Source organism: Xenopus laevis, chromosome 1L (assembly GCF_017654675.1).
Source record: "Xenopus laevis strain J_2021 chromosome 1L, Xenopus_laevis_v10.1, whole genome shotgun sequence".
Classification (NCBI taxonomy): Eukaryota; Metazoa; Chordata; class Amphibia; order Anura; family Pipidae; genus Xenopus; species Xenopus laevis.
In genome coordinates, this window is record NC_054371.1 from 55878665 (window position 1) to 55905967 (window position 27303).

Sequence of the window (27303 nt, forward strand, 5' to 3'; positions counted from 1 at the left end):
CCACTGAACTGCAAGCCGACCCGTGCCCCCAACCCTATATACTCAGCTACCCAGACCCGCTACCCAACCTGACCCACAAATAGCTTACTTACCCTCAAACTCAGCAAGGCAATCACACATTTATGCCCAAAACCTGATCACCTTGCAGGTATTTCACGAGTATCCATGTGTACAAAAACTGATGCAGGACTCTAGTATATGAGGCCCTTAGACCGGCTTCCCTGACTGATATCTATCCGAAAACAAGCAGGTTTAAAAATCCCGTTGGACGGATGACTGCATCTTTTTGTTGATCGGTCCTCGCACCAACTGCCTGCAATCCTGGCATTGTGATCCGCGCCTGCATACCAGGCATTATGATCTGATGGGCCCACGATCGGATCAGCCCGATAATGCCCACTCAAGGCGGGCATATCAGGGCAACCTCTCCAATGAAGCGGACCTGTATTCATTCAGGGAGTCAACTGCACCTGTTTGCACTTTGTGCATTCCCTTATATCTGTAAATGACCTGTTAAATTTGCAAACACATTTCCTTCAAAAACCTTCTGTACTTTGCTGATAGTAGTGCCAACTCTTCTGCTTACTGCCATGGGCCAGTGTTGTAGCTGCAACATGTTTTCATTAGGTTTGTTCCATGAACATTTCATTGAAATATTGTACTTCTAAAATATGTCTTCATTTTAATAGAAAAGCATATTTTTCAAAATTCTGGAGTAATTGCTTCAGTTTGCTGCTGGATCACAATATGAATTCATTTGTACCCAAACGAGGAAAATCAAACCCAATCAAAAATCCTTTCTTATACACCGTATGTGCCTTGTGGGACACTCATTTTTTTCTATATATTTATTTTAAATGCAATTTGTTGCCTTATTTCCCAACTGTATTTTTCCCTGTGAACACCACGAAATGCTGAATTTGAACATGTAATAAGAACCAAAAAGCAGGGAAAGAACATGTGCAAAGGAGGAGGGTCTCTCAACGTGGCTCTGTGTGAATGTGAATAGAGGGATAATGAAACCACTTGCTAAGCCAAGAGTGTTAATGGACCTTGGCTAATGCACAGCCATTTCTTTTAGACATCTGCCAACTTGCTCCCACGGTTCCAATGGAGAAAGAAAACCTTCATTGCTCTGAATACACTAGGAAGAAGTGCTCTTATGCTCTGCACTCATCTCAACACAGACAACCAATCACAACAGTAATCCTTAGATGATTTAAATACCTACATATTGTATAAAGGATATGAAAGGGATAGGAATAATGAATGATTACATTCACCAGTGCTCTGAAAGTGGATTCAAATGTGGATTGAGTGGAAGTGGGTGGCATTTTGTCTAGCAACATGGAAAGGCTACATTTACCAGCTTTGCAGATATGATATATATATATATATATATATATATATATATATATATATATAACAACCAAGGGGTCGGTGCACACAGAGCACAAAATGGATGCCTAGGTGCTGGAGCAATTAAACATAGTATGGAGGTAACAAGAAGAGCCCGCACACACAGGACTTGAGTGAAGAAAAAAATTTCGTTTATTCAACGTTTCGGCCCAGTCACATGAGCCGAAACGTTGCAACGTTTCGGCCCAGTCACTTCCTGAAGACGGCTCATGTGACTGGGCCGAAACGTTGAATAAACAAAATTTTTTTCTTCACTCAAGTCCTGTGTGTGCGGGCTCTTCTTGTTACCTCTATATATATATATATATATATATATATATATATATATATATATATATATATATATATATATACACAAGCCTTCCATGTCAATTAAGGGGGGTAGTCTAGGCATTAGCCTTGGTGCAATACTTATTTGGATGCAGAAAGAAAGTAGAAAGGATTTGGTATCCCACAGGCTATGAGCGTGCAGTGATGTTTTATTGCCTACTTCTTCCAGGCAGTACACATATCTGCTAGGTAATAGTTTGTGACAGTGTGACACAGCATCTGAGAAGCCATTAAACCATCTCCTGACAGAAATGTCAAGTCACACTGTTAGGAACGGATATTTGTGTTTTTCCATAGACATATACGAGGACTGGTGGATTTGCCAGCCAATCATTGCATGAAGTTGCATGAGGGGGGACCTTTATATTCCACTGCAGACATCACTCTGTGTTTAATGCATCAAACAACCAGGTAACTGCTACCTTTGGCTCCTCAGTATAGACTCACCCACTAGTCTCAGCATTGTCATGTGCCAGTGACCGTAAATAGCATATACAGGCACAGGCTGTCGATCTGATAGCGTCTCACTGTATCTGTGTAGAATAACAATGGCCAGTGTAATAGAACATGTAAAAACCTTGCAAAGAGTTCACTAAACAAATGTGCATTAGTACTGAGAAACTTTATGGCTTCAGTACTTATATTCTACATTTATTTTGAAAGAGTTAAATGGCCATCTCTTTGCAAGTTTCACTTATTTCATTATCTTAAAGGGGTTGTTCAGCTTCAAACAATTAGTTGTTTTCAGATAGATCACCAGAAATAACAACTTTTTTCAATTACTTTCTATGTGTCACTGTTTTTCTAATATTGATGTGTAAAGTGTAATTTTTCACCTTCTAAAGCAGCTCTGGGGGGGGGGGTCACCGACCCTGTAAACTGTTCCAATACATTTAGTTGATACATTTCTTTTCATTCTCCCTGCTGAGCAGAATCTCAGGGTTTCATTACAGGCAGCTGTTGGAATTGATACAATAGTTGCTAATACTCCAGAGATGCTGCTGAGAAATGTATCAACTAAATGTTGCAAAATTGTAACAGTTTAGAGTCTGCCCCTGAATTACTGAGCTGCCAGACTAAAACACCAATGACAAGGACATTAAACTTATTAATAATGAAAAGTATTTGAAAAAAATCTTAATTTTGGGGGAACAATCTGAAAATAACTGAACTGAAAAAAGTGTTTGGAAAGTGAACAACCCCTTTAAAATATAGATTTAAAGGGCATGTAAAGTCTAAAATAGAATAAGGCTAGAAATGCTGTATTTTGTATACTAAATATAAACATGAACTTACTGCACCACAAGCCTAATCAAACAAATTATTTAGGCTTTCAAAGTTGGCTACAGGGGGTCACCATCTTGTAACTTTGTTAAACATCTTTGCAAGACTAAGACTGTGCACATGCTCAGTGTGGTCTGGGCTGCTTAGGGTTCGTCATAAACAAAACTGCTTGAGTTCTGCATGGCTGGGAACTAAGGCGGGGGCTCCCCCTGCTGTTCATAAGTATGATTGTTTCCCTGCTCAGCAGTTAGGGATCATCTGACAATTCCTATCCACAGCAGTAAATGAAGGGAGAATTTCACTGCATACAGTCAGGTTTCTTATAAAAAGGTACACATTTTTTAATTAAAGTATATTGGAGATAGGTTTCTTTTTCATTGAAAAAAGTAAAAATGGGATTTTATTTTTTTGCCTTTACATGCCCTTTAAAGAGTTTGATGTTTATAAGTATAGAAAAGGAGGGACTTTTTTGTTCTCTCGTCTTGAATTTCATGCTAAAATCTAGTGGCTATGATAATAGGAGAGGCCTACTTACTGTAAAATGGTATTTAAAGGGGACCTGTTCACCAAAAAAATATCCTAAATACTATTTTTTTTGGCATTAGTCAAGCAAAATTAACTTTAATTACACCCGGTCTGGGAAGTCATAATTATACCAAGCAGGCAGGAGCCATTTTGTGGACACTGTTATTAAGAAAAGCCTTGCATAATCTCAAAATCTTGTTTGTGCACCAGAATGGGGGACCTGATGTCCATTCCAATGCAATGATTACACAATTAAATGGTAAAGAAAGTGGGGGAATATGGGGAGAGCAGTGACATCTAGCTAGTTCCGAATGGAAAGTGAAAGTAATTGCTTGCCCCGCCTCTATGCCTAAGGCATAGAGGAGGGGCAGACAATATTTGATTGACAGCTGAGATATATATATTTTTTTTTAAAAGCGTTTACAACAGCTATTAATGCTTTAATAAAAAAAAGAATTTGGATTTCATGTTTAATTTGAAAAGGCTTTTTATTATAGAGACTTTTATGTCTTTAATATTATATATTGTATTTTGAATACAGTTAAGAGCTTGTAAGCAGACTGACTTTATAGGGTTTGTCCACTTCTACCGTTAAAACAAACACTATCATGCTGTATCTCCCAACATTCGTAACAAGAAACCACACACCAATTCTATGACAAAGCATGGAGACTTTTTAGTAAGTTACACCTCTTTCAGGATCAGCATTCACCTTTATAGGGATATCAAGGAGGCAAGCTGCAATGGATTCAATATTTGTGATAAATATATTCTGCATTTTGTTGCCATAGCTTTTGTACAGAGAAGTAGCAGCACAAAGATGTTCATTTATTTTAATTAGCCGGCAGTATGGAGACTCTACCACAGACATTTACTCTGTATAATAATTTCACTTTCATTTAAATAAAAACTCGTTTGGAAAAATAATTACAATTATCGAATTTGAATCAATTGAATTTTCATGCAGCAGTTCTTATCTGCAAATACAAATTTAGTAGGTTCTGCAAACTGTGATGTTTTGTCAATAACAAAGTGTACATCCAGGCACACTCAATATTCAATTTGTAATGTATGCATGTGCACCCCTCTACCCCTGTACTATGAACTGATGCACAAATTCTGTCTCCCAATCAAACAAATCTGGCCCGCACATCACTAGAACACAGGTATAGAGACAAGCTTTAATGGGTGAAATAAGAGTGTACCTGGTAGATGTCAGACAAGCTGCTGCTCCCAGAATCGCTAGTGATGCTACATCCTGAATGACTGGAGGACACGTGCGTCACCTGTGGATGTAGACTGTCTGTGATGTGCAGTTTAGTGAAATCAGCAGGGAGCTAGAGGAATAAAGAAGAAAGACAATCAGCCCTAGGTCCCAATTTTCAGCTCTGTATCAAACATACACACTAGCCACCAAGAGCAATAATAAAAAGAATTGAATTGACGCGGCAGATGCGTAATTTCCAGTGACATTTAATAACAGGACTCGATAGAAGCAGACTAATGAAAGCACACGATGGATATCTTTCCTAAGGGATGGTTTCCCACTTGGTTAAATGATTAAGGATAACCTCTAGAAGAATATAAAAGCAAACCCCATGTTTGCAAAATACAAATTATTGTCAATTTAAGAAGCAGATTGTATTTTAATGTCCACCTTTTACATAATGTCACCGAGCAAATCATCCTCATACTGGGAAACTGGCTGCTCATTCCGGCTGTTATATAGCGATATAAGTGGGTTTGTAGTCACAACTGACACTTTACAAAGTTCTTTGGTGATATTTTCCCTTGAGAATGAGAAGCAAAAGGTGCACACTAGTGTGATTAAATTTCAATGGACGGCACACAAATTTAGTTTTTCTAGCAGAGTCGTGTAAATGAAAAATCTGCAGGCAATTTATATACTGGAACACTGGACAGGCACCATCACAATGAAAAGACATATTAGTCCACCGAAGGTAGTTCTTGGGTAATTAACAGCTTTCCTATTCATAGAGAGGCCTAGTTAAGTGTTAATGGTTATTGTGGCAATAGAGACAGTGAGCAGCTTAGCTCCATGAAATATGTCAGAGGACTATAATCAGGGAGTATTCACCAAACTGAATCAGCTCTTCTCCCCCAGAGTCATGATGATGCTGCTGCTGCTTCCCCCACTTACTCTGCATGAATAAGAACAGCTGCCCTCACAAAGGAAGGGAAAATTCTGAAAATGGGCACAAGAAGATATAAAGAACACTCATGTTGCAGACGCAAGAGGGTATCACATTTTTACTGCAGACACTTTTTAGAAAGTAGCAGAGGCCAAAAAAAGCTCTCAGTAAAGGAATTTGCTCAACTTATGCAGGTATGGGAACTGTTATCCAGAATGCTTGGGACCTGAGGGTTTCCGGATGATGGATCTTTCCTTAATTTGAATCTTTACACCTTAAGTCTACTAGAAAATCATTTAAACATTAAATGAACCCAATAGCCTGTTTTTGCTTCCAATTAGAATCAATCATATTTTAGTTTGGATCAAGCACAAGGTACTGTTTTATTATTACAAAGAAAAAGAAAATATTTAAAAAAATGTTGGATTATTTGGATACAATGGCGTCAATGGGAGACACCCGGATAAGGGATCCCTCCCAAAAGGGTGGATCACCCCTATTGGTACGTTATAGAATGGCTAATTCTAAGCAACTTTTCAATTGGCCATCATTTTTTTCTTTTTTATAGCTTTTTTTAATTATTTGCCTTCTTTTATGGACTCATTCTTGATTTCAAATGGGGGTCACTGACCCCATCTAAAGAACAAATGCTCTGTAAGGCTACAAATGTATTGTTATTGCTACTTTTTATTACTTGTCTTTCTATTCAGGCCTCTCCTATTCATATTCCAGTCTCTTGTTCAAATCAGTGCATGGTTGCTAGGGTAATTTGGATCCTAGCAGCCAGATCACGGAAATTACAAACAGGAGAGCTGCTGAATAAAAAGCTAAATAACTCAAAAACCACAAATAATAAAAAAACTACAACCAATTGCAACCAGTCTTAGAATATCACTCTCTACATCATACTAAAAGTTAACTCAAAGGCGAACAACCTTAAGGTTAATTTGGCATTTTATCTGCTATGAAAGGGATTTGTGAAAAAATCCTCTGGATTAACACACAGAGAATTAACCAAAGTGTGAACTTGCTAAAGTCTGGCCCTTGCACCCTATGTTATATAACTATGCTTTGTAAGCAAGATGATGAATGCCAAAAAGCCTTAAATTGACTGGTGCCCTTTTTTGTACCTTATCTCTCTTTTTCCAACATAATTAGAAAGGCATCCTGACCAAAGGCATTAACACAGTGTGAGTCAGAGTCTGCCTTTAAATAACTGAATCTGATGGTTCGCAACCGCTTCCCAAACTTATTGCAGGTGCTGTGACAGAGATAAAACATCACTTATTTTTAGAAGGTTATAAAAACGGGGTACAATTGAACGTATGCCAGAAATAACTGCCCAAAGTCTATGGATCGCAGTTTTGCTGCTGTTAAACCTTTTAAGCAAAATAGGCCTGGGCTTCAAACCAGGCTTTGTCTGCTATTTAAAAAGTAAATGTACCCTATCAACTTCTATAAACACTTCTAAAGATTTTCCTTCTGCAGTGCATTACAGGCTAAACTGTATGCCCAGTGGCTCTGCATAACATTGGATTTCAATGCCTTGGCCCTATTCCATATGAGATCTGTTTATGCATGGGACAATTCCTATCTGTCCACACTGGTTTAAAGTGATACTGACACTAAAAATGTTCTTTCCAAAATATTATTCTACATGAAAAGTTACCTATAGCTCATTTTGATCGTTTTTCACTAATAGATCTGCTTTTGTAAGTAATCATTGCTTGAAGTTCAGTTCAGTCTAATGCTAACGGACTCCTGCTGCACAAATATGTCAGCCCCCTCATAGAGGGACATGGGGGTAAGAAAGGTAATGTAAAAGCATCAGGCAAATACTTTTATGGCAAAATGATAAATACCATTCAAAGATAATGTTGTGTTAGATATAAAAAAAAAAGTTTATTTTCTGCTGTCAGTATCTCTTTCAAGCATTTAAAAAAGTTACGGTCTGTTTTAGATTACAGACTTCAGCCAACTGTACCTAACAAACTAATGCAGTGACTTTGCAGAAGAGCTAAACACTAGCATTACAAAAACATTACCAATGATCACATTGTAGGAAATGATGTTAATTTAATTTTAAACTACGGAGGGGAAGAATAGATAGGCACTTACTGGGGGTTTACTAGCAAACAAGACAAGTCTATATTCATTCACATAATGCTGCTACTTATATGGTAAGGCACAATTCACAGCCAGAATTATGTATAGCAACTTTTTACTGATGTGAATATTCAAATCAATATAAAAATATAAATATTTATGGCAAAAGATATTGCTATTCCACCACAACCTGCTGATAACCTGTAGGTGCGGAGACTGCGGTGGCTGCATGAGTAGCAGATAAGCAATGGTGGTGGTAAGTGGTAAGAGATAAATTCCGGGTACTTAAAGGAACTATTGTCATGCAGGATGATTTATTGGCTGCTATGACTAATCATGCTTGGCGCTGTTCAGAAGTTCAAAATAGACCTGACAGTATCTAATAACACAACCCTCACCAATGTTCTCTAGGTATAGAACTTATCAATTAAAAGGCAATCAGGCATTTGAGACAAGCAGTGATGTTTCCCATTTATCATTTGGTACAATGCCCACTCGTTTAATTCAGAGAAAAACAGACATTAAGAGCGCACGGGTTGCAAGGTTCAGTGATTTAAAAGCAGCAGTCAATACATCTAATTACACGTAACAAAGTCATTTTCATTGATCCTGCTTAAGGGTATAATTCAGAGTGACAGGTCACGCCACTGTAAAATGTGATAACAGATTGAGTTTTACATACTTTTTTTTACATAGGCGGCTCATTGTTTCTTTGGCTGGGTATAGAGATATGGGCTGCTAGAGGACAGTTAGTCCCTTGACCTCCAACTTTTGGAAATGTACAACTCCAATCATCATCTTGAAAAGCTTGGATGGCTGCATGGTGGAACCTAGGTTCTACACAGTACACACAATTTGTAGGTTTGCCAATTCCAACGATTCCATAAAGATAGTAAAGTATCAGGAACTAACTTCTTATGTGTGAGCATTCTGTCATCCTTTTTCAGTGCTCTTCTGAAGAGAACTATTGTAACCAGTGAAATACTAAGAAACATCAGGGAATAAAATGAAGATAACCCTTGTGGGGTTAAATTCTTCCCTTCAATAAAGCAGTTGGGTAAAAGGATATGTGAATAAATGGTAAACAGAATCAGGTGCTTGAAGGTCCAGTTCAATTGAAGAGCAAGGCTATCGTCAGTCTAGAATAATTCCAATTTAACAATCAGCCACGATGATGAAATGAATATATAGAGTGCAAAGGGGTCAATTTAAAAGAAATAGAATTTTGAATCATTATATGAACATTATTAAAAATCCAATAAACCTTGCTGACCTTTGTATTTTGTACCTTATTAACTTCAATCTTCATTCACAAACAGTACCCATAAAATATTTTTTCACAAATATTCTTAAAAGTGATACTATACTAGAAATATGTATACATATATATATGCAAGCTATCATTTATCACTATGATTCCCATGTAATGTCTTGCGTAAAACCTAGAATTCATCTCTCACACAGAAGATGAACACTGCTGCTGTTTTGAAAAGGAATGGGAAAACATGTTTTTTTCAAAACGCATGAGTTAATAGTGCTGTTCCAATAGAATTCTGCACTGAATCCATTTTTCAAAACATTTTTATTAAATTTTGAAATCTGACATGGGTATAGACATATTGTCAGTTTCCCAGCTTCACCCAGTCATGTGGCTCTGATAAACTTTAGTCACTCTTTAATGCAAATTGGAGTGATATCACCCCCCCCCCCAGCAGCCTAACAAAAGAACAATGGGAAGGTAACCAGATAGCAGCTCCCTAACACAAGATAACAGCTCCCTGGTAGATCTAAAAACAACGCTCAATAGTAAAAGCCAAGTCCCACTGAGACTCATTCAGTTACATTAAGTAAGAGAAATAACAGCCTGCCAGAAAGTAGTTCCATCCTAAAGTGCAGGCACAAGTCGCATAATTGGGGCAACTGGGAAACTGACAATATGTTTAGCCCCATGTCAGATTTCAAAATTAAATATAAAAAAATCTGTTTGCTCTTTTGAGAATTGGATTTCAGTGCAGAATTCTGCTGGAGTAGCACTATTAACTGATGCGTTTTGGAAAATGTTTTCCCATGACAGTATCCCTTTAAAGATGCTGTCAAGGCAAACAGAATAGCCCTGTGAACCTGAACAAGCTGATATATGCATTTACAGAAGCAACACCTTTACATGTTTTATATTAAATTAGGCATTTACAGGTGAATGTTAAGGCTAGGGGCACACGGCGCGATTTCGCCGCGATTCTGCGCTGGGCGAGTTGTCGCTGCGTTTTTTAAGCCGAAATAGCTTTGCTAACTTTGGCGCTGGCGTCAATGCAAATCGCGGCGAAATCGCTGCGCTAATTCACACGCGGCGATTCTTTTTCTACTGTCGCCCGGAAACGCCCAGCGAGGCAACTTCGGACGACAATAGAAAACGAATCGCCGCGTGTGAATTAGCGCAGCGATTTCGCCGCGATTTGCATTGACGCCAGCGCCAAAGTTAGCAAAGCTATTTCGGCTTAAAAAACGCAGCGACAACTCGCTTAGCGCAGAATCGCGGGGAAATCGCGCAGTGTGCCCCTACCCTAATAATGTAATGAAGAGTCCAATGAATTTTGTGTTACACAGAATCAGCCAAGGAAGCCTAGGATGGACATCGTTTATATACCATAAAAGCACAATTATTTTTTTTTTAAACCCGGGTCATTGCACAATATGATATATCCAGGGGGATTAAGGAATATCACATATGGTGGTTAAGCTGGCTTTGATTCCCCCACTGCTAACTCAACTGTGCGTGTGATTAGATTCTCAACAAGTTGATTGACTTCTTTGAGGGCTTTTGCCATTTAAAAGATGCTTTGTTTCTCATACAGATATGAGGGTCACCTCTAAACATCCCTTGGCATTTAAGGAAGGAGGAAAACAACATAATATTATCCAAAATAATGTTTTTATTTAAAAGAGTAATACATAATACATCACCCCACGCAAAACAAACAGATGTTTAAATTGGCTAAATGCCTATCACCTTGCTTACTCTCTTGAAAACAATTAAAAACTGCATACTTTCCAACTGCAAAAACACACACGTACAAAAGAAAAATTTCCGGCCGAAATTTTAAATAAAAAAAGAATGGTCTACCGGTGTCTGGGGTATTGGTCATAAAAATGTGCATGTCTTAGACACACAGACCTCAACAGACTTTTGAGCTGTTTTCATTTGTGTTACTATTTTTACAAGTTCCCCCCACAAAAATGTCTGTATAAGAAAATGTGGTTACCTGGGAGGAAGTTAAGTATTACTAAAATAAATCCCACTTTTTAAGAGAAAAGTAGGTTCCAGCAAGCTGATTTTAAGCTTCCACTATAGGAAATATAGAAATACGAAGACAATAAAAGAGACAAACCAACGCTCTTTGCCCAAATTTCCCTAATGGAACAAGAAAAAAAAACAGATACAGCTTGCTCATCAGTGTTTTCCCCAACCCCTTTTAGCCGAGCATATGGCTCAGCACCTTAAAGTCTGCCCCAGTTTCTGTAATAGTATTATAATACTGCAAAAACATGGGCTTTGTGGCACAATATATTTCCCCCCACCTGGTTACTTTCCCATGAAACTCGAGTAACTTTTTCTGAGTAGATTATACCTCATATCAATTTAGTGGGGGGAAAACTAGTGAAAACTACTTTTATCCATGCTTTTTACCAATAAGTACTCAAGCAGTAGTTCCTTAGCTGGAAGGATATTCAGAGGCAAGTTACAGTAATCTAAAAGCCTAGAGAACTATTAAAGCAGGCAAAAATGTTGCACCAGATAAGTAGCCACCAGCAATCAACAACATAATTTTTTACATTATTTCAGAACCAAGTCTAGCTGACTTCTGACTGGATGCTATGGATTACTTGACTATTGTAAATGTATGTTTTTTCTGCCTAAACCTCTAATATCAGTGTATGAACTACTAAGTTAGCAGAAAGTGACTTCCAAACATCCGCTATCCCCTAGTATTAATGGATACTGTAGCCTAGTAGCTGAACTACAGCATGCCTACAGCATAAAATGCTCATAATTATACCAGAGCTAACTTTAAATGATTGCATAGGTGTAACATCTCCAAAGGGATAAGCTCAGTATGGCTTTGTAATACATTTTTTTTTTAAAAAACACAAACACCAAACATTAAAATATGTTTCATAAACCTGACGTTTCTAGGTAAGATACACTTTATCAAAATGATCCTTTTTCCCAAATTGCTATATCCGCTGCAGATGTTACCTTATCACATAAAGAATGCAGATCTAAAAAAACTACATCAAGCATTTCGACTGTTCATCTCATTACGTGATAATCCTATGTTTATTGACACATACAAGGCTTGGCGGGCGGTCAGGAATAGACAAAAGTTGTCTCTGAATGTTTCTCCCTACCTGTCATGGTTGGATAATGAAAATTTCCCTATAGGAGTCCGAAATCCTATTTTATTGCAATGGAAAGATAACGGGCTACAAAATTTACACGACATAATGGATACTGATCACACTGTCTTTTCCCGGGCTAAATTGCTGGACAAATTTCCATTTACAGCACATCATGTCTTCCTAACTTTGCAACTTCTTCACTTCGCAACGACTCTGATTAGGAAAATGTCAGACATTGATAAAACTAACCCGCTTAATAAACTTTGGAATAATAGACGGGTGAAACAGACAACGTCACAACTGTACCAAACGATCAGAACTCTGATCAACTTAGATGATACACAAAGACCAGGTTTTGCCTGGACCCTAGATATTCCAAATTACACAACTTCCGCTATTTTCCAACAACATACTAAAATTATGAAGTTACTTCCAGTCAGTAGGTACCAGGAAATGTCTCTGCAAATATTGCATAATTCATATCTGACTCCAATCAGAAGACATAAAATGGGATATCTGCCCTCTGCTAACTGCCTCCGATGCCATACCCCCAATGCGGATTTATTACATAATCTATGGTCTTGCCCTTTCTTACAGACCTTCTGGAAGGAGGTTGCTAACTATGGTGCTCAGATGACTGGTAAACCAGTTAATGCGCAATTAGAATGGGCACTATTTAGTGACGTTACTGCTTTGGCACGTTTTTCGAAATCTGACAAAGATTTCATGGGGAAACTGGCTGCGGCGGCCCGTAAAACGATTCTGCAACAGTGGCTTAATAACGATTCCCCCTCCATGGCAGTAGTAAAACAAAAATTACATTTCATTTTTCACATGGACTGGTTAGAAAAAACGATTACAAAGGAACTGAACACTGAAAAAATTTTTATGACATGGTCGACATATATAGAATCTTTACCTATGTTACTTAGGCACCTTACAGTAAACACATTTCGTTACACTACCTGGTACGATACAGCGCTACTTACGGAACATCCAGGGGTCATGGAATCATCCCAGTATCTTAGAGTTCAACGACTAGACCAACTACGCACCAGTCAAACGCCCCCCGGGAGCCATCTCGCCAACAGGTTGTTAGGCTCTTATTCACGGAATCCTATATAGGGGCTCTCTCTGATAATCGAAGTACTTTGTCTGAGCTGTTTGTTTAGTTTAATTTGTTATTGCTACTCTATTACAACACGTCTATTACATGAACATAATGTTACAAAACTGACATATACTTTCTATTTTTGATGGTATCTATGTAACTATTATGTGAAGATCCTTTAATAAAAACAAGTTTGGAAAAATATGTTTCATACTCTTATACAACAATATTTTGTTATTTAAACTTTAATTGTATAAGACAAATGCATGCAATAAGGGCAACTGCATATTGTAGCTGGGAAACAAGGGTCAATTTTGTTTACCTTGACATGTAATTTTGAAACAAACCAAAATTGTACCAGTAGAGAAAAAGAGGATATCAGATAGCCCCTAGCTGCAGGAAGACCTAGCATGAACGAAAGCCAATGTAAAGTCTGCACTATTTAAATCAACAGGCTCAAACACAAACCATGGCTCAAGATGTTGGTTCTGACCGCATGTTAAATGGTAGCACTGTCATTTGAGAAAGGAAAGTTTATGTTCAAATTATCTTGCCTTGAGAAGCAAGCAAGAGCATATAGGGCTGCTTAGAATCCTTCCTTAAATAAAGGCTTCTGTCATCACACATGGCGTGCACACAGGAAAACCCCCACTCAATGTCTGCATTCATCACTGTTACACACAGACTACATTTCTCCTACATTAACATGTAACTGGTACTGTGAGGGGCCATCTGCAGCTGTATGATACTGGGATATAACCTCAGCCGCACCCAGTTAGAGAAGGGTATTCATTTAGAATTCTGTTCTAAATCTAAAAGAATTTAGATGCAAATTTTTTTAAATAAAGAAATACTTATTGAGCTTCAATTGTGATTTTTATTTAGAATATTGTGGGACGTTGGGTTCCCAATATCTATGACATCAAGCTTAGAATCTCTCAGGGTGTTGTGTAACATCATGTCTTGCTAATATATAGTGCCTGCTGCCATTCATTCCCAACCAGTGGCTCATTGCTCACCATCCCCTTGGAAGTTTCTCAGTGGTCCTAAAGCAAGTGCTTGTTTTTGAATTCCAGGTTTGGGGGCAAGCTTTAGTTGTATCAAAAGCATGTGTAATGTCAAATAGAGCCTTTTGTAGGCTGCCAGTCACATCCCTTATTTGGCATCCCCAGGACTTTTTTCATGTTTGTGTTGCTCCTCAACTATTTTAACATTTGAATGTGACTATTGGGTAAAAAAAGGTTGGCAATCCCTGCTATAGGTTCTCCACTGATTTACAACTGGACTAAAGAGAATGGTTTCAGTATAAAAAGACAAGAAACCAAAAGAATAGGCCCAGACACTCAACTACTTGCCCAGTAAAGCACTCTCATATGTAGCCACCTCTTGGACCTAGAGGGCCCCCTGCAGTGACCATGTTGTTGTGGCAGTAAGCTTCACAGAGATTAGCTGCATCTCCAGTTGCCATCAGGATTCATTAGAAAATGAAACTTTAGAAATATCATCCTACATGTCCTGGTGCCTGCGTCGGGTGACCCATCTGGTTATAGCAGAGCTGCAGCCATTGGGAAACACTAAGGGGGTTCTTCTGTAGATCTGCATATGGCACATGGCCATCTGAAACCAACCTATTGTTCAGATTTAAAGAAGGAGCTGTAGCATCAGTGTCAACTACAACAAAAAATATTGCCAAGATCTCTGTGAGTACGTGTCAATTGCTGTAATTTAGAATCTACAAGCATAAATTAGTTTCTACTGGTATGATAAGATTTAGCACAGAAGAAAACAATTATAATGAATTCCCTTTACATGTGATTCTAAAGATGTAAACAGGAAAAACGCTACATCATGGAGTTCCCAAACTGGCACAGTGAAACTGAATCCTCAGAGGTCAGCAGGATCTCCAATAAGGTCAAAGCAAGCATCATGTGCTTAATTAAGTTACACTCTTTATCCTTACAGACCCCATAACTGGTTTGTGGCTCCAACAACAAGCTAACAGACACGCTTTGATGGGAGTCTAAATAGAGAGTTATGTTCCCCCAAGCTTAATGGGCAGTTTCCACCTGTGGTGAAAGCTGCAGGAGATCAGTTTCTAGCTGTTTTTTGCAACTCTTGGGCACATACTTTAGGGCTATATTCAAATGCAAATAAGAATTTAAGAATCATAGGTCACCCTGACCTACATGGCAAGCAGACTGACTGTACTACACTACACTGGAAGGATGATTATAGTAGCCTGCCATGCATATACATTTTTTCGGTTACAGTACTATCTACTGACAGTAATTAGCAACTAAATCATAATGCAACAAAGTAGTAGTAAACAGTACATATTACAATAAAAGTATTAAACTAAAGTAGAAGCATCATCAACAGCCACTACAGAGCAGAAATGAACAATCGACTGGTAGGAATGAGCAGCATTTTCATCTGTCATGAAAAAGTCACTGCTTAATTATGCTTAGACTAACAATGATGAGGCGGGGGATAATAGAGAACTCACACAAAAGGCCTGCAATACAGAGCATTTCTAATTCAAATGAAGGATGGTAGGTTCTGTCTGTCTTTGCCTGTTTCTGACACTTGATTGATTGCATGTCTTTTTATGGTTCCTCTGCAAATTTCAATCTACTAGAAAACATTGGTTTACTTTTGTTGGTTGGCCAATGTATGGTCACATTAAAAGGGTGAATCTCTTGTATTTAAACACAGTAAAGCTGGCTATAGACGCAAAGATCTGATCGTACAAATCAAGGATTGGTACGATTTTCGAACCGTGTGTGGAGAGTCCCGACATTTTTCGTCCGGTGGAGATCGGTCGTTTGGTCGATCGGACAGGTTAGAAAATTTCTGTCGGCTGCCGATAATATCTCTGCGTGTATTGCCGATCGTACGATTTACAGTGGGAGACTGTCACTAGCTTTGGTTGGACATAGATATCGTACGATTGCTGTCAGGGGCAGAACATTGCTGATCTGTTCTTTTACTAATCTGACTGGTAAGACTTTGATCTGAATGGTTAGTGGCGGGTCGGGAGATGGGAAAGTCCGATCGTACGATGATTCGTACGATCGGATCTTTGCATCTATGGCCAGCTTAAGACCTTTAAGAGCCAGTTATGAGGAAATTGGTTGTATAAATCTACAGTAAATCAGATGGTTTTGTTAAACACAAGAGTGTGTTTTGATGTAACACTACTGCAGAATATTAATATGTGTTAAGGATAATCCTAAGGTTTCACACTCACAGGTGAACCACATACAATAAACATTTACCGCAAGGAAACACGGGTAAAATGACACATGTATGAGAGCCCGTATGGTAGTGGAGTAGAAAAGACATAATGAAGGACTGTGACAGGTTTTGGTCAGCAGAACACTATGTACCTCTTATGCCTCCCTTTGGTCTGCCAATTTAAAACAAAATATGATTGGGAGTTACAATAAATGTGTGGGTAAGTTGTTTAAATAAATTAATTAATTTACTAAAAGTAAAAAAATTGAGGCAAAGTTAAGGAGTTAAACCATATATACACAATTCTTTTTACCTTTAAATCTGCTTTGTTAAAAATGTAGTGTTGATTTTGCTCTATTTTATTTAATATTAATTCAGGCTTGTTGGTTTTTACCTGTGTTGTGCTATTTAGAAGGCTTGGCCCACAGAAGAAAAGGTCTGTCCTCAGATAATTCATTTATTTTGACATTTTCAGGGCCTTGCATCTCTCACACTACCTCCCTTGGCTGGTGCACATAACACAGCTCCTAATAAATTAAATAATTAAATCTGTGTGGGGAACAGGCTTTAGCATAACAGGCCATGTGGAAAAGCTGCTCTGTGGGATACATTTTAGTGGATCAAGAAAATGTTCTATCAATTATAAAACATCCTTTCATTAAAAAAAATGGCCAGACGGTTTGAAACCCCTGCCATTTGCTATATAATTGAATGTTTGCACTTCAAAATTATCTTTTAGGATGCAGTTTGGTGGCATGAGATTATCAAAGGTATTTTCAAAAGAATGGATTTATTTTATACAGAATCCACTGCAACAGTCATCAACTTTAATGGTATTATCCCCCAATAAAGTCATTACCAAAACCTGGATTTGGCGTCTCCGCAATATATATTCTATTGAGAGATTACTGTATATAACTTTTTAGAAATCCGGGAAAAGATATTTATACCCTGTTTCCATTCCTTTGGGCCAATACAGGAAAATCCTACAATGTGGACTAGACTACGCCAGAACATTTATTGTTACATAATTTGATGGTTGCCCACTATTCTCTATTTGTTGACATCACAAGGATTTATTATTTTTTTTCAAAAACTGTCAGGAAACATGCTTTAAAGTCAGTAGTGCTACACACACTTTACAAGAATTACTGTAAACAGATATTAAAATGCACTGCATATTGATACAGATGGGCTCATTTATAAACATTGGGCAAATTTGCACCTGGCATTAACCCATTATCAGTGATTAGCATTTTTCAGTCAGCTGCAGGTTCAACACTGAACGCAATCATCTGATTGGTTGCCAGGGGTTACTGCCCAGGAGCAAATTTGCCCATTGTTTATAAATGGGTCCCAGAATGTTTACCTGAGTGTGATCACTTGCATGCATTCACAGACACAAGTGAATTTATGAAGGGCCTAAGGGTTGGCAAAGGTTCAATGAAGACAGTCCTCAACAATTACTTGCAGTATGTACAGTATGATCACCACTGGCATTTTTCTATTACTAAATAAATTCCTTAAGGTAGTAAAACTGCTAGCATGTCTGCAAATTATCACTGGGACTGCAGAAGACAAAAAGCATAGTAGACGCAGGAGCTGGCAGCTCTATGCTGAAACAATATGTATTTACAGAACCACGGAGAAACTCTTTGAGTGTACCTTTAACACTAGAAACTTGATTTGAAGGGTAGACAGGGTCACTGCATTCACATCTGCTTCCAATTGGAACAGCTTGGATCCTGTTGTTGAAATCCCTTTAGCATAATTATGTTACTTAGGGAAAGTCTACTTGAAATTCAAGTGGAGCTTGATTTTATTGAGAATTTGAAAAAAAAAAACCTGTCCACACAGTTTGACAAAATTACTCTCCATTCTCGTGTAGTATCGACTATAACCACTGACTAACATGGATAATAAACTAAACTATACATGCACAACATCCATTGTCTGTATTTAAAAGGAACAGGGCAAGATGGCACCATGTTAAGCTTACACACTACAGTTGCAGCCTGCTAAACATTTTAGTCATAGTGTGGGTCTAATAAAGTTTTTAATGTATTTCCAAGAGGAAAATGGAAGTGAATTCTCCGACATGGATAGTAGACGCTCCAATCAGAAAGCAATATGTTTATTAAGGTTTTTAACGTATTTCCAAGAGGAAAATGGAAGTGAATTCTCCCACATGGATAGTAGAAGCTCCAATCAGAAAGCAATATGTTTATTAAGAGGTCCTAAAAATCTGAGTGTATCCATGTATAGGATCTATCATCAGGATCTTTGGATTCTGGACTCAGGGTCGGACCTGGAAAAAACACGGTGGGCCAAGTCAACCTTAAGGCAATCAACACTGAAAATCTTGATCACAGCACTCTTACTGGCCCGATAGCAAGCCCAACAAGTTAAAATAAGGTACAGTGAAGGGGGTTGCAGCTTCGGTGGGAGGCCCAAGTGCATTTGTGACTGGGGCACAGGCCTGGTGGGGGTGTATGGGCCTGCAGCCCCATACAGCCAGTCTGATGCTGTCTGGAGCTACCAAAATGATTTAAAGTAAAAAAACAAACAAATAAAAAACATATAAGTTGGATTGGATAGCTTAAGGTGGACGAACATTGTAAGATTCTCTGATTTGGCTAGGCCGCCAAACTAGTGAATCTTCCCTCCATCTTGGGTGGGTGGTATCGTGGTAATGCGGTCCTCGATCTGACAGAAAAATCAAGCCTCCCCGATCAAGATCTGGACGATTTATGGTCAGATATCGATCAGGGAGGCCTGTCGGAGGGCCCCATACACGTGCAGATGAGCTGCCGAATCAGTCTAAAGGACCCGAATTGGCAGCTTAAATCTGCCCATGTATGGCTACCTTAAGATAACATCAAGTACACGGTACTAGTCTTATTATTACAGAGCTAAAACCAATTTGGTCAAAAATGACAAATTTACAATTTGAACATAATAGAATGGAAAATGGCAATGCAATATTTCTGATCTTTCTTAACACTGGGTGTCTAGATAATAGATCCCATTTCATTTTAAAAAATATTTAAATATTGGACTTTCATCTTGAAGCGATTTGGAATTACATTTAATTTTTAACACACAATTCTGACTATGGCTTGTGAGCAACTGCAGAAACTTGAAGTTGTTGCTAGGCAACAAGGCAGGCACAGTCCTGGTACCAGCTAAAGGCTAAAATAGATAGTGACTATAGTCCAGCCAAACAAGCACATAATCCACACCAAAATATTAACAAATATCTTAAAGAGACAAACAAAATGTGAAATTGAGCTTTACTGTTAAAGAGTAACTATGTTTCTTATATTTTGAAAGAACAGTTATGGGAACACGTATGGGATATCCTATCTAAAAACTTGATATCCGGAAGGCTATAAATTAGTAACAATATCTCCCATAGAGTAAAGGTGGCCATACACGGAGAGATCCGCTTGTTTGGCGATGTCGCCAAACGAGCAGATCTCTCCCCGATATGCCCACCTTGAGGTGAGCAATATCGGGCTGATCCGATCGTGGGCCCTAGGGCCCAACCATTCAATCCTAACGATGGGTAACCGGCGGTGGGTTTGCGGGACCGCATCAACGAACAGATGCGGCCGCGATCCCATGGGATTTTTAGTCTCGTCCGATCGACATCTGGCCGACTTTCGGCCAGATATCAATCCAGGGAAGCCCGTCAGAGGGCCCCATACACTCGGTCTGTCGGCAGCTTTTATCGGCCCGTGTATGGCCACCTTAAATTTTAAGCAAATAATATGAATTTTAAAATAATTTTTCTCTGTCAAGTATCTTGATGCAAGAATCCATACTGGTGGCAAAACATTCCAATTATAATTTATAATTTTATTTTGTCTTATATTTTTAAGTGGAGTTATGGTATGGCGATACAAATTACATAAAAACTCTATCCGGAAAAATCCCAGGTTCCAAGCATTCAGATTAATAGCACTGTTCCACTATGTTCAGATTCATTTGGTGAATGCTGTGGCAAACAATATGGTGGACTTGTCATATGCACAGAAATATGCATAGGCCAAATGTTCTTAGCATACTGTAAGTTACACCTTCTTACTCTCTAAGTAAAATGTCAGCTAAACACTTTTATACAACTTACTTTGCTTTTATATCATTGGCTAGGAACCAGGCTTTAAACTGGTTCTTAATTCTGCTATGCATATCATTAATAAATCATCACAGAGATCGTGGGCCGGATATATAAATAACTCACCCTTAGGGGCATGTTTATTAAGTTTTGTAAGAACAAAGTAGAATTAGGACACACCGCACATCACCAGTTTTTAACACCAAACTGTCCAATTAATTAATATGAAGCCAATTAAAAATTATGCTCTTAAAAACTTTAATCTAAAGTGGAGTGACATTATAGTGTACATTTCCAAAGTAAAACATAATAAAATAATAATACAATTCCACTAATATTAAAATGGCTGCAATGACTATAATGGGTTATACCAGATTTGATGTAAAATAATGGGGGACATTATTTGTGTACATCAAAATACACACCTTCATTGATGTCACCTTTTAACTGGGTCATGGATTCTATCAGCTGCTTTTAGAAATGAGTCATGAGAATTACAAGGCTATCAAGGAAAGCAACTACATTTTTGTCCTAAATTTTAATATAGGAATATATAGGAAGGCATTTTCGTCCACATCCAATAAAAAAATGGTTACTGCTCCAGGCCCCTTTGGTGGACCTGGAATAGTAAAAGAAGTACCTATATAGCACCTATATATGGCTATATCATCTTAGACATGCTGCTATTAGTTACAAATCTGTATCATTGCAAAAAGCCTCAGAACAAACAGATTTCTTACTGTGCTGTCAATCTCGGTTGGCAAATTCCAAAGTATCAACAACATTCATCAATCAGTTCTGAGCCCAAGGCCCACAACATGAACCAAAATGAAAAACAAACTGAAATGGCTAATCCCATGCTGGGCAATCTGCATTCTACTAGAAGGGGAGAAGGGAAAGAGACTCAAAAACCAACAAATGAAAAAAAAATACTTTAAGGTCAATAATGGAGATCTCAGACAAATAAACACCATAATGTATATCTTTTAATTTGGAAAATCTAGCTGTAAACTCTGGCCCTAACAGAATCACAAATTTGTAATTATTTGCAGCATGACTGATGACTAATATACAAAATCCAAATTACAGTACATCACTTCATATTAATTAACAATGTTATAATATTGAGATGACGGTATACAAACTTATTTGTATGAACTGATAGCAGAGAGTGAAAGCTCACTTAATTATTGGCCCACTTTAAGCAAGTGCCTCAGACACTAAGGCAATGGCAACAGTAGGCTCCTCAGAAATCAGTGATCTGTGAGCTGCTAGTCATACACAACTTCATATGGCTAATGGTGGGAATGGACGTAACAATTACGATCTTTCTTGGAAAAGATCTTTTCAAGAAAGATTGTTCGTTTCAGTACAAACATGGAGAGCTGAATCGTCAGATATCCAGGTAGAAACAATAGAATTCTACCTCTAACTGACAATTCAGCACTAACAACGGGCGATGCTTGGGTGCCTTCAAAGGCGCTAGAAAAATATTTCTGTCCAGCTCGATTGACGAGCCCACCAATATCCAAGTCTTCTGCCGAAATTGGTCGGCTCTTTTCCCACCATGCATACACCGAATATCGTACCAAAATTGGTTACGTACGATATTATCTGTACTTCTATGGCCACCTTAAGATACATCCATATAACTTCCAGTATGAGTAATTTCATGGTCAATCAGCCCCATATTGACTTCACGTTTATCAATTCTATCTGCTTCCATATACATTTAGGTGAAGAAAGAATGAAGACTAATCAATAAAAACACACATTTGTCCAGAAACCAGAACAGTATCCCCTACTCATTTGCTGGTCCCCAACCATTGATTTGGTTGAAGTGAGTGACAAGTCTAGCACTAAGTAAGTAACAGATGCTCATAACTGAGGTCCCCTGAGAGTGTAACATCTAAACAACTTTTTCATAACTTATGGTGCACATTTTACATCCTCTCATTTATACATAATTCAACAAAGTATTACAAATTAAAAAGAGTGCTATGATCTGTAATTATTCAGTTCCATTGTATTACCATTCTTTCTTTCACCTACATAACAGTTTCTTAGTTTCTACCAGGGAACCCAAATTTGAGATTCAGGAATTGGTTATTATGCACCTCGTTTAACGGACTATTTTGTATGTCAAGAAAAAACATCACTGTATCAAAATGGTCATGAAGATCCATGGTAAACAGCATAGGAAATCATGCATTCCACCCCCCCCCCCCAAAAAGGCTCACTTACCAACAGCTAAATTCTTTTAACCGTCATAGGTGGCAAAGAAAACATACTTATATTTCACTCAGGAAACCCAAGGACAGTCTACCAATGACAGAAAAGACTGATGGTGGAGAAGGTGGGACAAAACTGGGGGAGTGCATATAATTATGCACATCTGTATACATTAAAATGTCTAATACTGATCTGCTTTCTCAATGCAATATAAAGGGGGCACGTTGGAGTTTATAACACAAATCCCCATGTTGATGGCAAACCATTACTATTTTCTGTAATGTTTAAACGCTAATTTTATTGTCTTAAAGGAAATGACTCGTGGGACGTTTCTGAACGTTCTGTTGCCATGGACATTAGTAGCTTTTTGGACAGGGGGTGCTTATAACTGCCCCCATCAAGTTTTATGGCAATTGCTTGCAAAAGCATGTACGCTGGCTTGTCAGGAAATTGCCACTTGGAAATACGTTGGTGTCTCCATTGCACATGGAGTTACTAATCGACGAGGGCAAAAAGTTTGGAATTCTTCATCCATGTAACAGTGCCAGAATAATAGAAAGCAAACACTCTGCACCCAAGCATTCCAGATCTGATAACTGTTATCCCACCTTGATAAGAATTTTGTCTCTGACACAAAAGTGTGTTTAATGTCGGCTATAAGGAACAATCAAGGAGGACCCTCAGCTTTCCCAGCAAATATTTACTCTGCTAAAAAAAAAACACACAGCCTGTACACCAAGGTTACCACAAAAGTGTACCAAACACAAGCATTCTGATTCAACAAAGCTGTGTTCCCAGCTAACATAACTAGTAGCAGTGATCTAATGAGAGGAACCAGAGAGAGAATGCACAAATGAAACTACCAAGTCAATCTTATCACAACTGTGTCAACTTGATAACTGGATCCTGTCGACAAATTTGTGAGTGTCACCAAGGCATTTATCTGGCTACATGATTTGGGGATTTGCAAGCTGCTGGTATCACAACATGCCAAAAATAGCACCGACTATATTTATTTTTGAACATTCTCCAACTGCAATAAAGAAAAAAAAGCCCATTAGTGGCTAGACTCATTTACTCGTTTAATGACCAAGCGCAACCTGCTGCAGCAAAACAATTCAGTTACAGCTTGGGTCAAAGGGTCACTAAAATACAAAAGTTGAGATAAGCTCCTCTTAACCAATCACATTCAGCTTTTGCTGTTGGGTTCGGCTTGCGTTGCGTGTTTCAAACAAACACTGGCTACAAACTGGGATTACCTTGTGACAAATAAGGAGCTGACACAGGGGATCAATTATAATGCAGGTGAACAATCACATTAACCCCTTCTTCCACCAAGAGCTATATTGGGTCTGTGGCATGAGTCAAAGCCAATCCCAAGGTTAAAACAAATGCAGCAAGTGTACTGCCACAGCTGAGCATTAAGAGGTTAAGCCATTCGGATATCAAACACTTGCGAGTTTAAACATATGCATAAACTAGGCACCACTTTGCACAAGCTCTGTAATTTGCTCTGATCACCATAGAAACCAACAATTATCACCCTTGGAAATTCCAAGAGGTTTCTCATTAAAACTGCATCTATGACATTCTTGTAAAAAATAAATAAATATTAATGAACCTTCGTTTTGTTTTCATATAAAAATGCAAACCTCTTAATATCCTTGAATCACAAGCAACATAAAATATGTATTAAGTTAAAAGGTTGCCAAAAGCTATTGAGATGTTGAGCTACAAGTCCCAGCACCCTAAACTGTGTTACTGTGGGGATGGGGGGGTACTGGGATTTGCAGGGCTACATCTTCTGGAGGCAGCATGCCTGATCTATAGGGGATATTTCAAAATAATAAATGCACACTGAAATGTAACATATACCAGGCACTGCCATACTGTGATTAAATCTACTCACAAGGGGAAAATATATATATTTTTGACTGAGAAGGTTAAAAAACAGCCTGAGTAATACTCACAGAATGCTTCTCCTGCTGGCCCATAACTCCATGACTAGATGGGAATGCAAGAGGTTTCATAATGAAGAAACAGAGACGGAAATGAATTTAAACATCATGTGCTATTTTCTGACGGCCGGCAAGCTCACATCCACAGACATGCAGAAAAGGCACAAACACACGAGGAAACGAATGCTAAAAAGATCCAAGGGGAGCGGGGAGAGAAGCGGCAGGGCAGCAGAGGAAAAGCTTGCAGCTTTGAACGCAGTACAGCAGTCCTCACAACGGCATCTGTCTCCATGTTTTTAAAAGGAGGCTGGGAGCCCCCAGCATCTCACTGTGCAAAGTGACTAAGGAAATCGTATACATTCAGCATTCTTTCAGAGCAGCTAGACCATAGCAGCTGAATAATAGGAGGAAAAGAATAAGAGGAGGGGGGAGGATTTGAAGTGGTGGTGGGGGGTGAGGGGGTAAAAAAAAAACTAAAATGGCTGACCGCCCATAGAGTCCTTTCCAAAAAGGCTTAATACTGTATTGGATTAGTCAGAGAGTAGGAGCCAGCCCTTATAAAGCAGCCAAGCATATCAAATTCTCCAGCTTCCTCTGCAGTTGCAGCTCTAAACTCTAAACTGACATGCATTCACTTTCACCAAATGTAGTAGTGTTCACTGTGACTACTGTGAGTGTGCGTGTGTGTGTGCATGTGCGTGTGAGTGTGCATGTGCGTGTGCATGTGTGTGAGTGTGCATGTGTGTGAGTGTGCATGTGTGTGAGTGTGGGAGGGGGGGTTAGGGCAGAGTGTAGGTAAGAACCTCCTCCCTGGATGTTAACGATGCAGTCTGAAAACTGACCAGGGATCTTTGCTATGAGCAACTAACCGGCTCAATTCATCATAGTAGGCGACATTGACGGACATTTCGTTTAATGATGTCTGTACCTCTCAAGCACGTTTTCCCAGCCTTACAATAAAAAAAATCCCTAGTGCTCCCATAACATACAAGACACAGCAGTACTACCAGCCCCCTCCTCTCTCATACCCAGAATGTAATATGCCGACATAATTACATTATTGTGCTTACTTTGGAGGACCATGGCTGCAGGCAGTTGGCATAGCAACGCACAAGGAAAGCCATTTCCTGGGCAGCGAGAAGGCTTCCTTTTCTAAATAAGAAATAAAGTCCTCTTAGGAAGGGAAGGGCATGGCTGTTTCCTGAAGAAAAAAAAAAAACAAGAGACTGCAGTGTGCCTCCTAAGCGGCACAGGCAATATGCAGGGCTAGTGATGTAACACTGTAAGCAGAAATCTCCCTTTCGTCTCTTCTTGCCTCATATTCTGAAATATTCAACTCACATGAAAGGCACATTCCTCCAGGATCGCCCACTCACGCTCTTAACTCTTTCAGGCGTTAAGGTAGAAATGGACCACTAAGACAGTCCGTGGCAGCCTCACATCTGCGCTACAGCAGCTTTTAGAGGGAGGGATTGTAGCGAAAGCTGACTTCTCCCCAGACCAATGGAGTAAAGGTAAAGGTAAGGCACACACAGAACTACGGCAGTCGCAAAGATGCCCACCATCCATCTACAGAGAGACGTGGCACCATCATAAACAATCGTACCCTGCAGCCTGCCACATACCCACAAATAAAACATCCCATGAAATAGTCTATCAATTCTATTGATCAGTAATGTAAGCATTGTTTCAGCATTATCTATTGTGGAAAATCTTCAACCCCACTAATAACTAAATGTAAGCTAGCCCAAAGATAGAACACTGGCCGTCTCCACTAAAAAAATCACATTAGCTGGCCTTTTGGCTGCCCCACAGTTTGAGAAGCATCACTCACAGAGAATGTAGCTTTGGGGATTCTTCTGCAACCTCTTTATACAGCATTATAATGTGTGTAACAGTTTGCATCCAGCTACTTCATTATATATATGGAATAGGGATGCACCGAATCCACTATTTTGGATTCGGCCGAACCCACGAATCCTTCACGAAAGATTTGGCCGAATACCGAACTGAATCCTAATTTGCATATGCAAATTAGGGGTGGAAAGGGGAAAACATTTTTTACTTCCTTGTTTTGTGACAAAAAGTCACGTGGTTTCCCTCCCCGCCCCTAATTTGCAAATGCAAATTAGGGTTCGGTTCGGCCAGGAAGAAGGATTCGGCCGAATCCTGCTGAAAAAGGCCGAATCCTGAACCGAATCCTGGATTCGGTGCATCCCTAATATGGAACCACTTTCACAGAGTAGAAGATACCCCACAGCACAAGTCAACTAGCTGTACTGTATGAGGGGAAAACTGTGCCAAATTTGGAAGCTCTCCTATGCTGAAAAGTCATCTCTTTTTCCTTGCCACACAAGTATTTATAAGAATGTTTCACAACCACTTAGCATATATAGATTCCAGCTAAGCAGTCTTGTACTGTATGCAAAA

At 38.8% G+C, this 27303-nt stretch overlaps 1 protein-coding gene across 9 annotated transcripts in view; it reads right to left on the bottom strand.

The window, feature by feature from the left end:
- Positions 1-27303, bottom strand: part of rapgef2.L (Rap guanine nucleotide exchange factor 2 L homeolog) — a 202550-nt gene that overhangs the window by 38702 nt on the left and 136545 nt on the right. For 6 of the 9 annotated variants that reach the window (XM_041581217.1, XM_041581226.1, XM_041581231.1 and 3 more), the window contains one exon: positions 4764-4895. In XM_041581217.1, the coding sequence (XP_041437151.1) occupies positions 4764-4895 (132 nt within the window). 9 annotated transcript variants of the gene reach the window in all.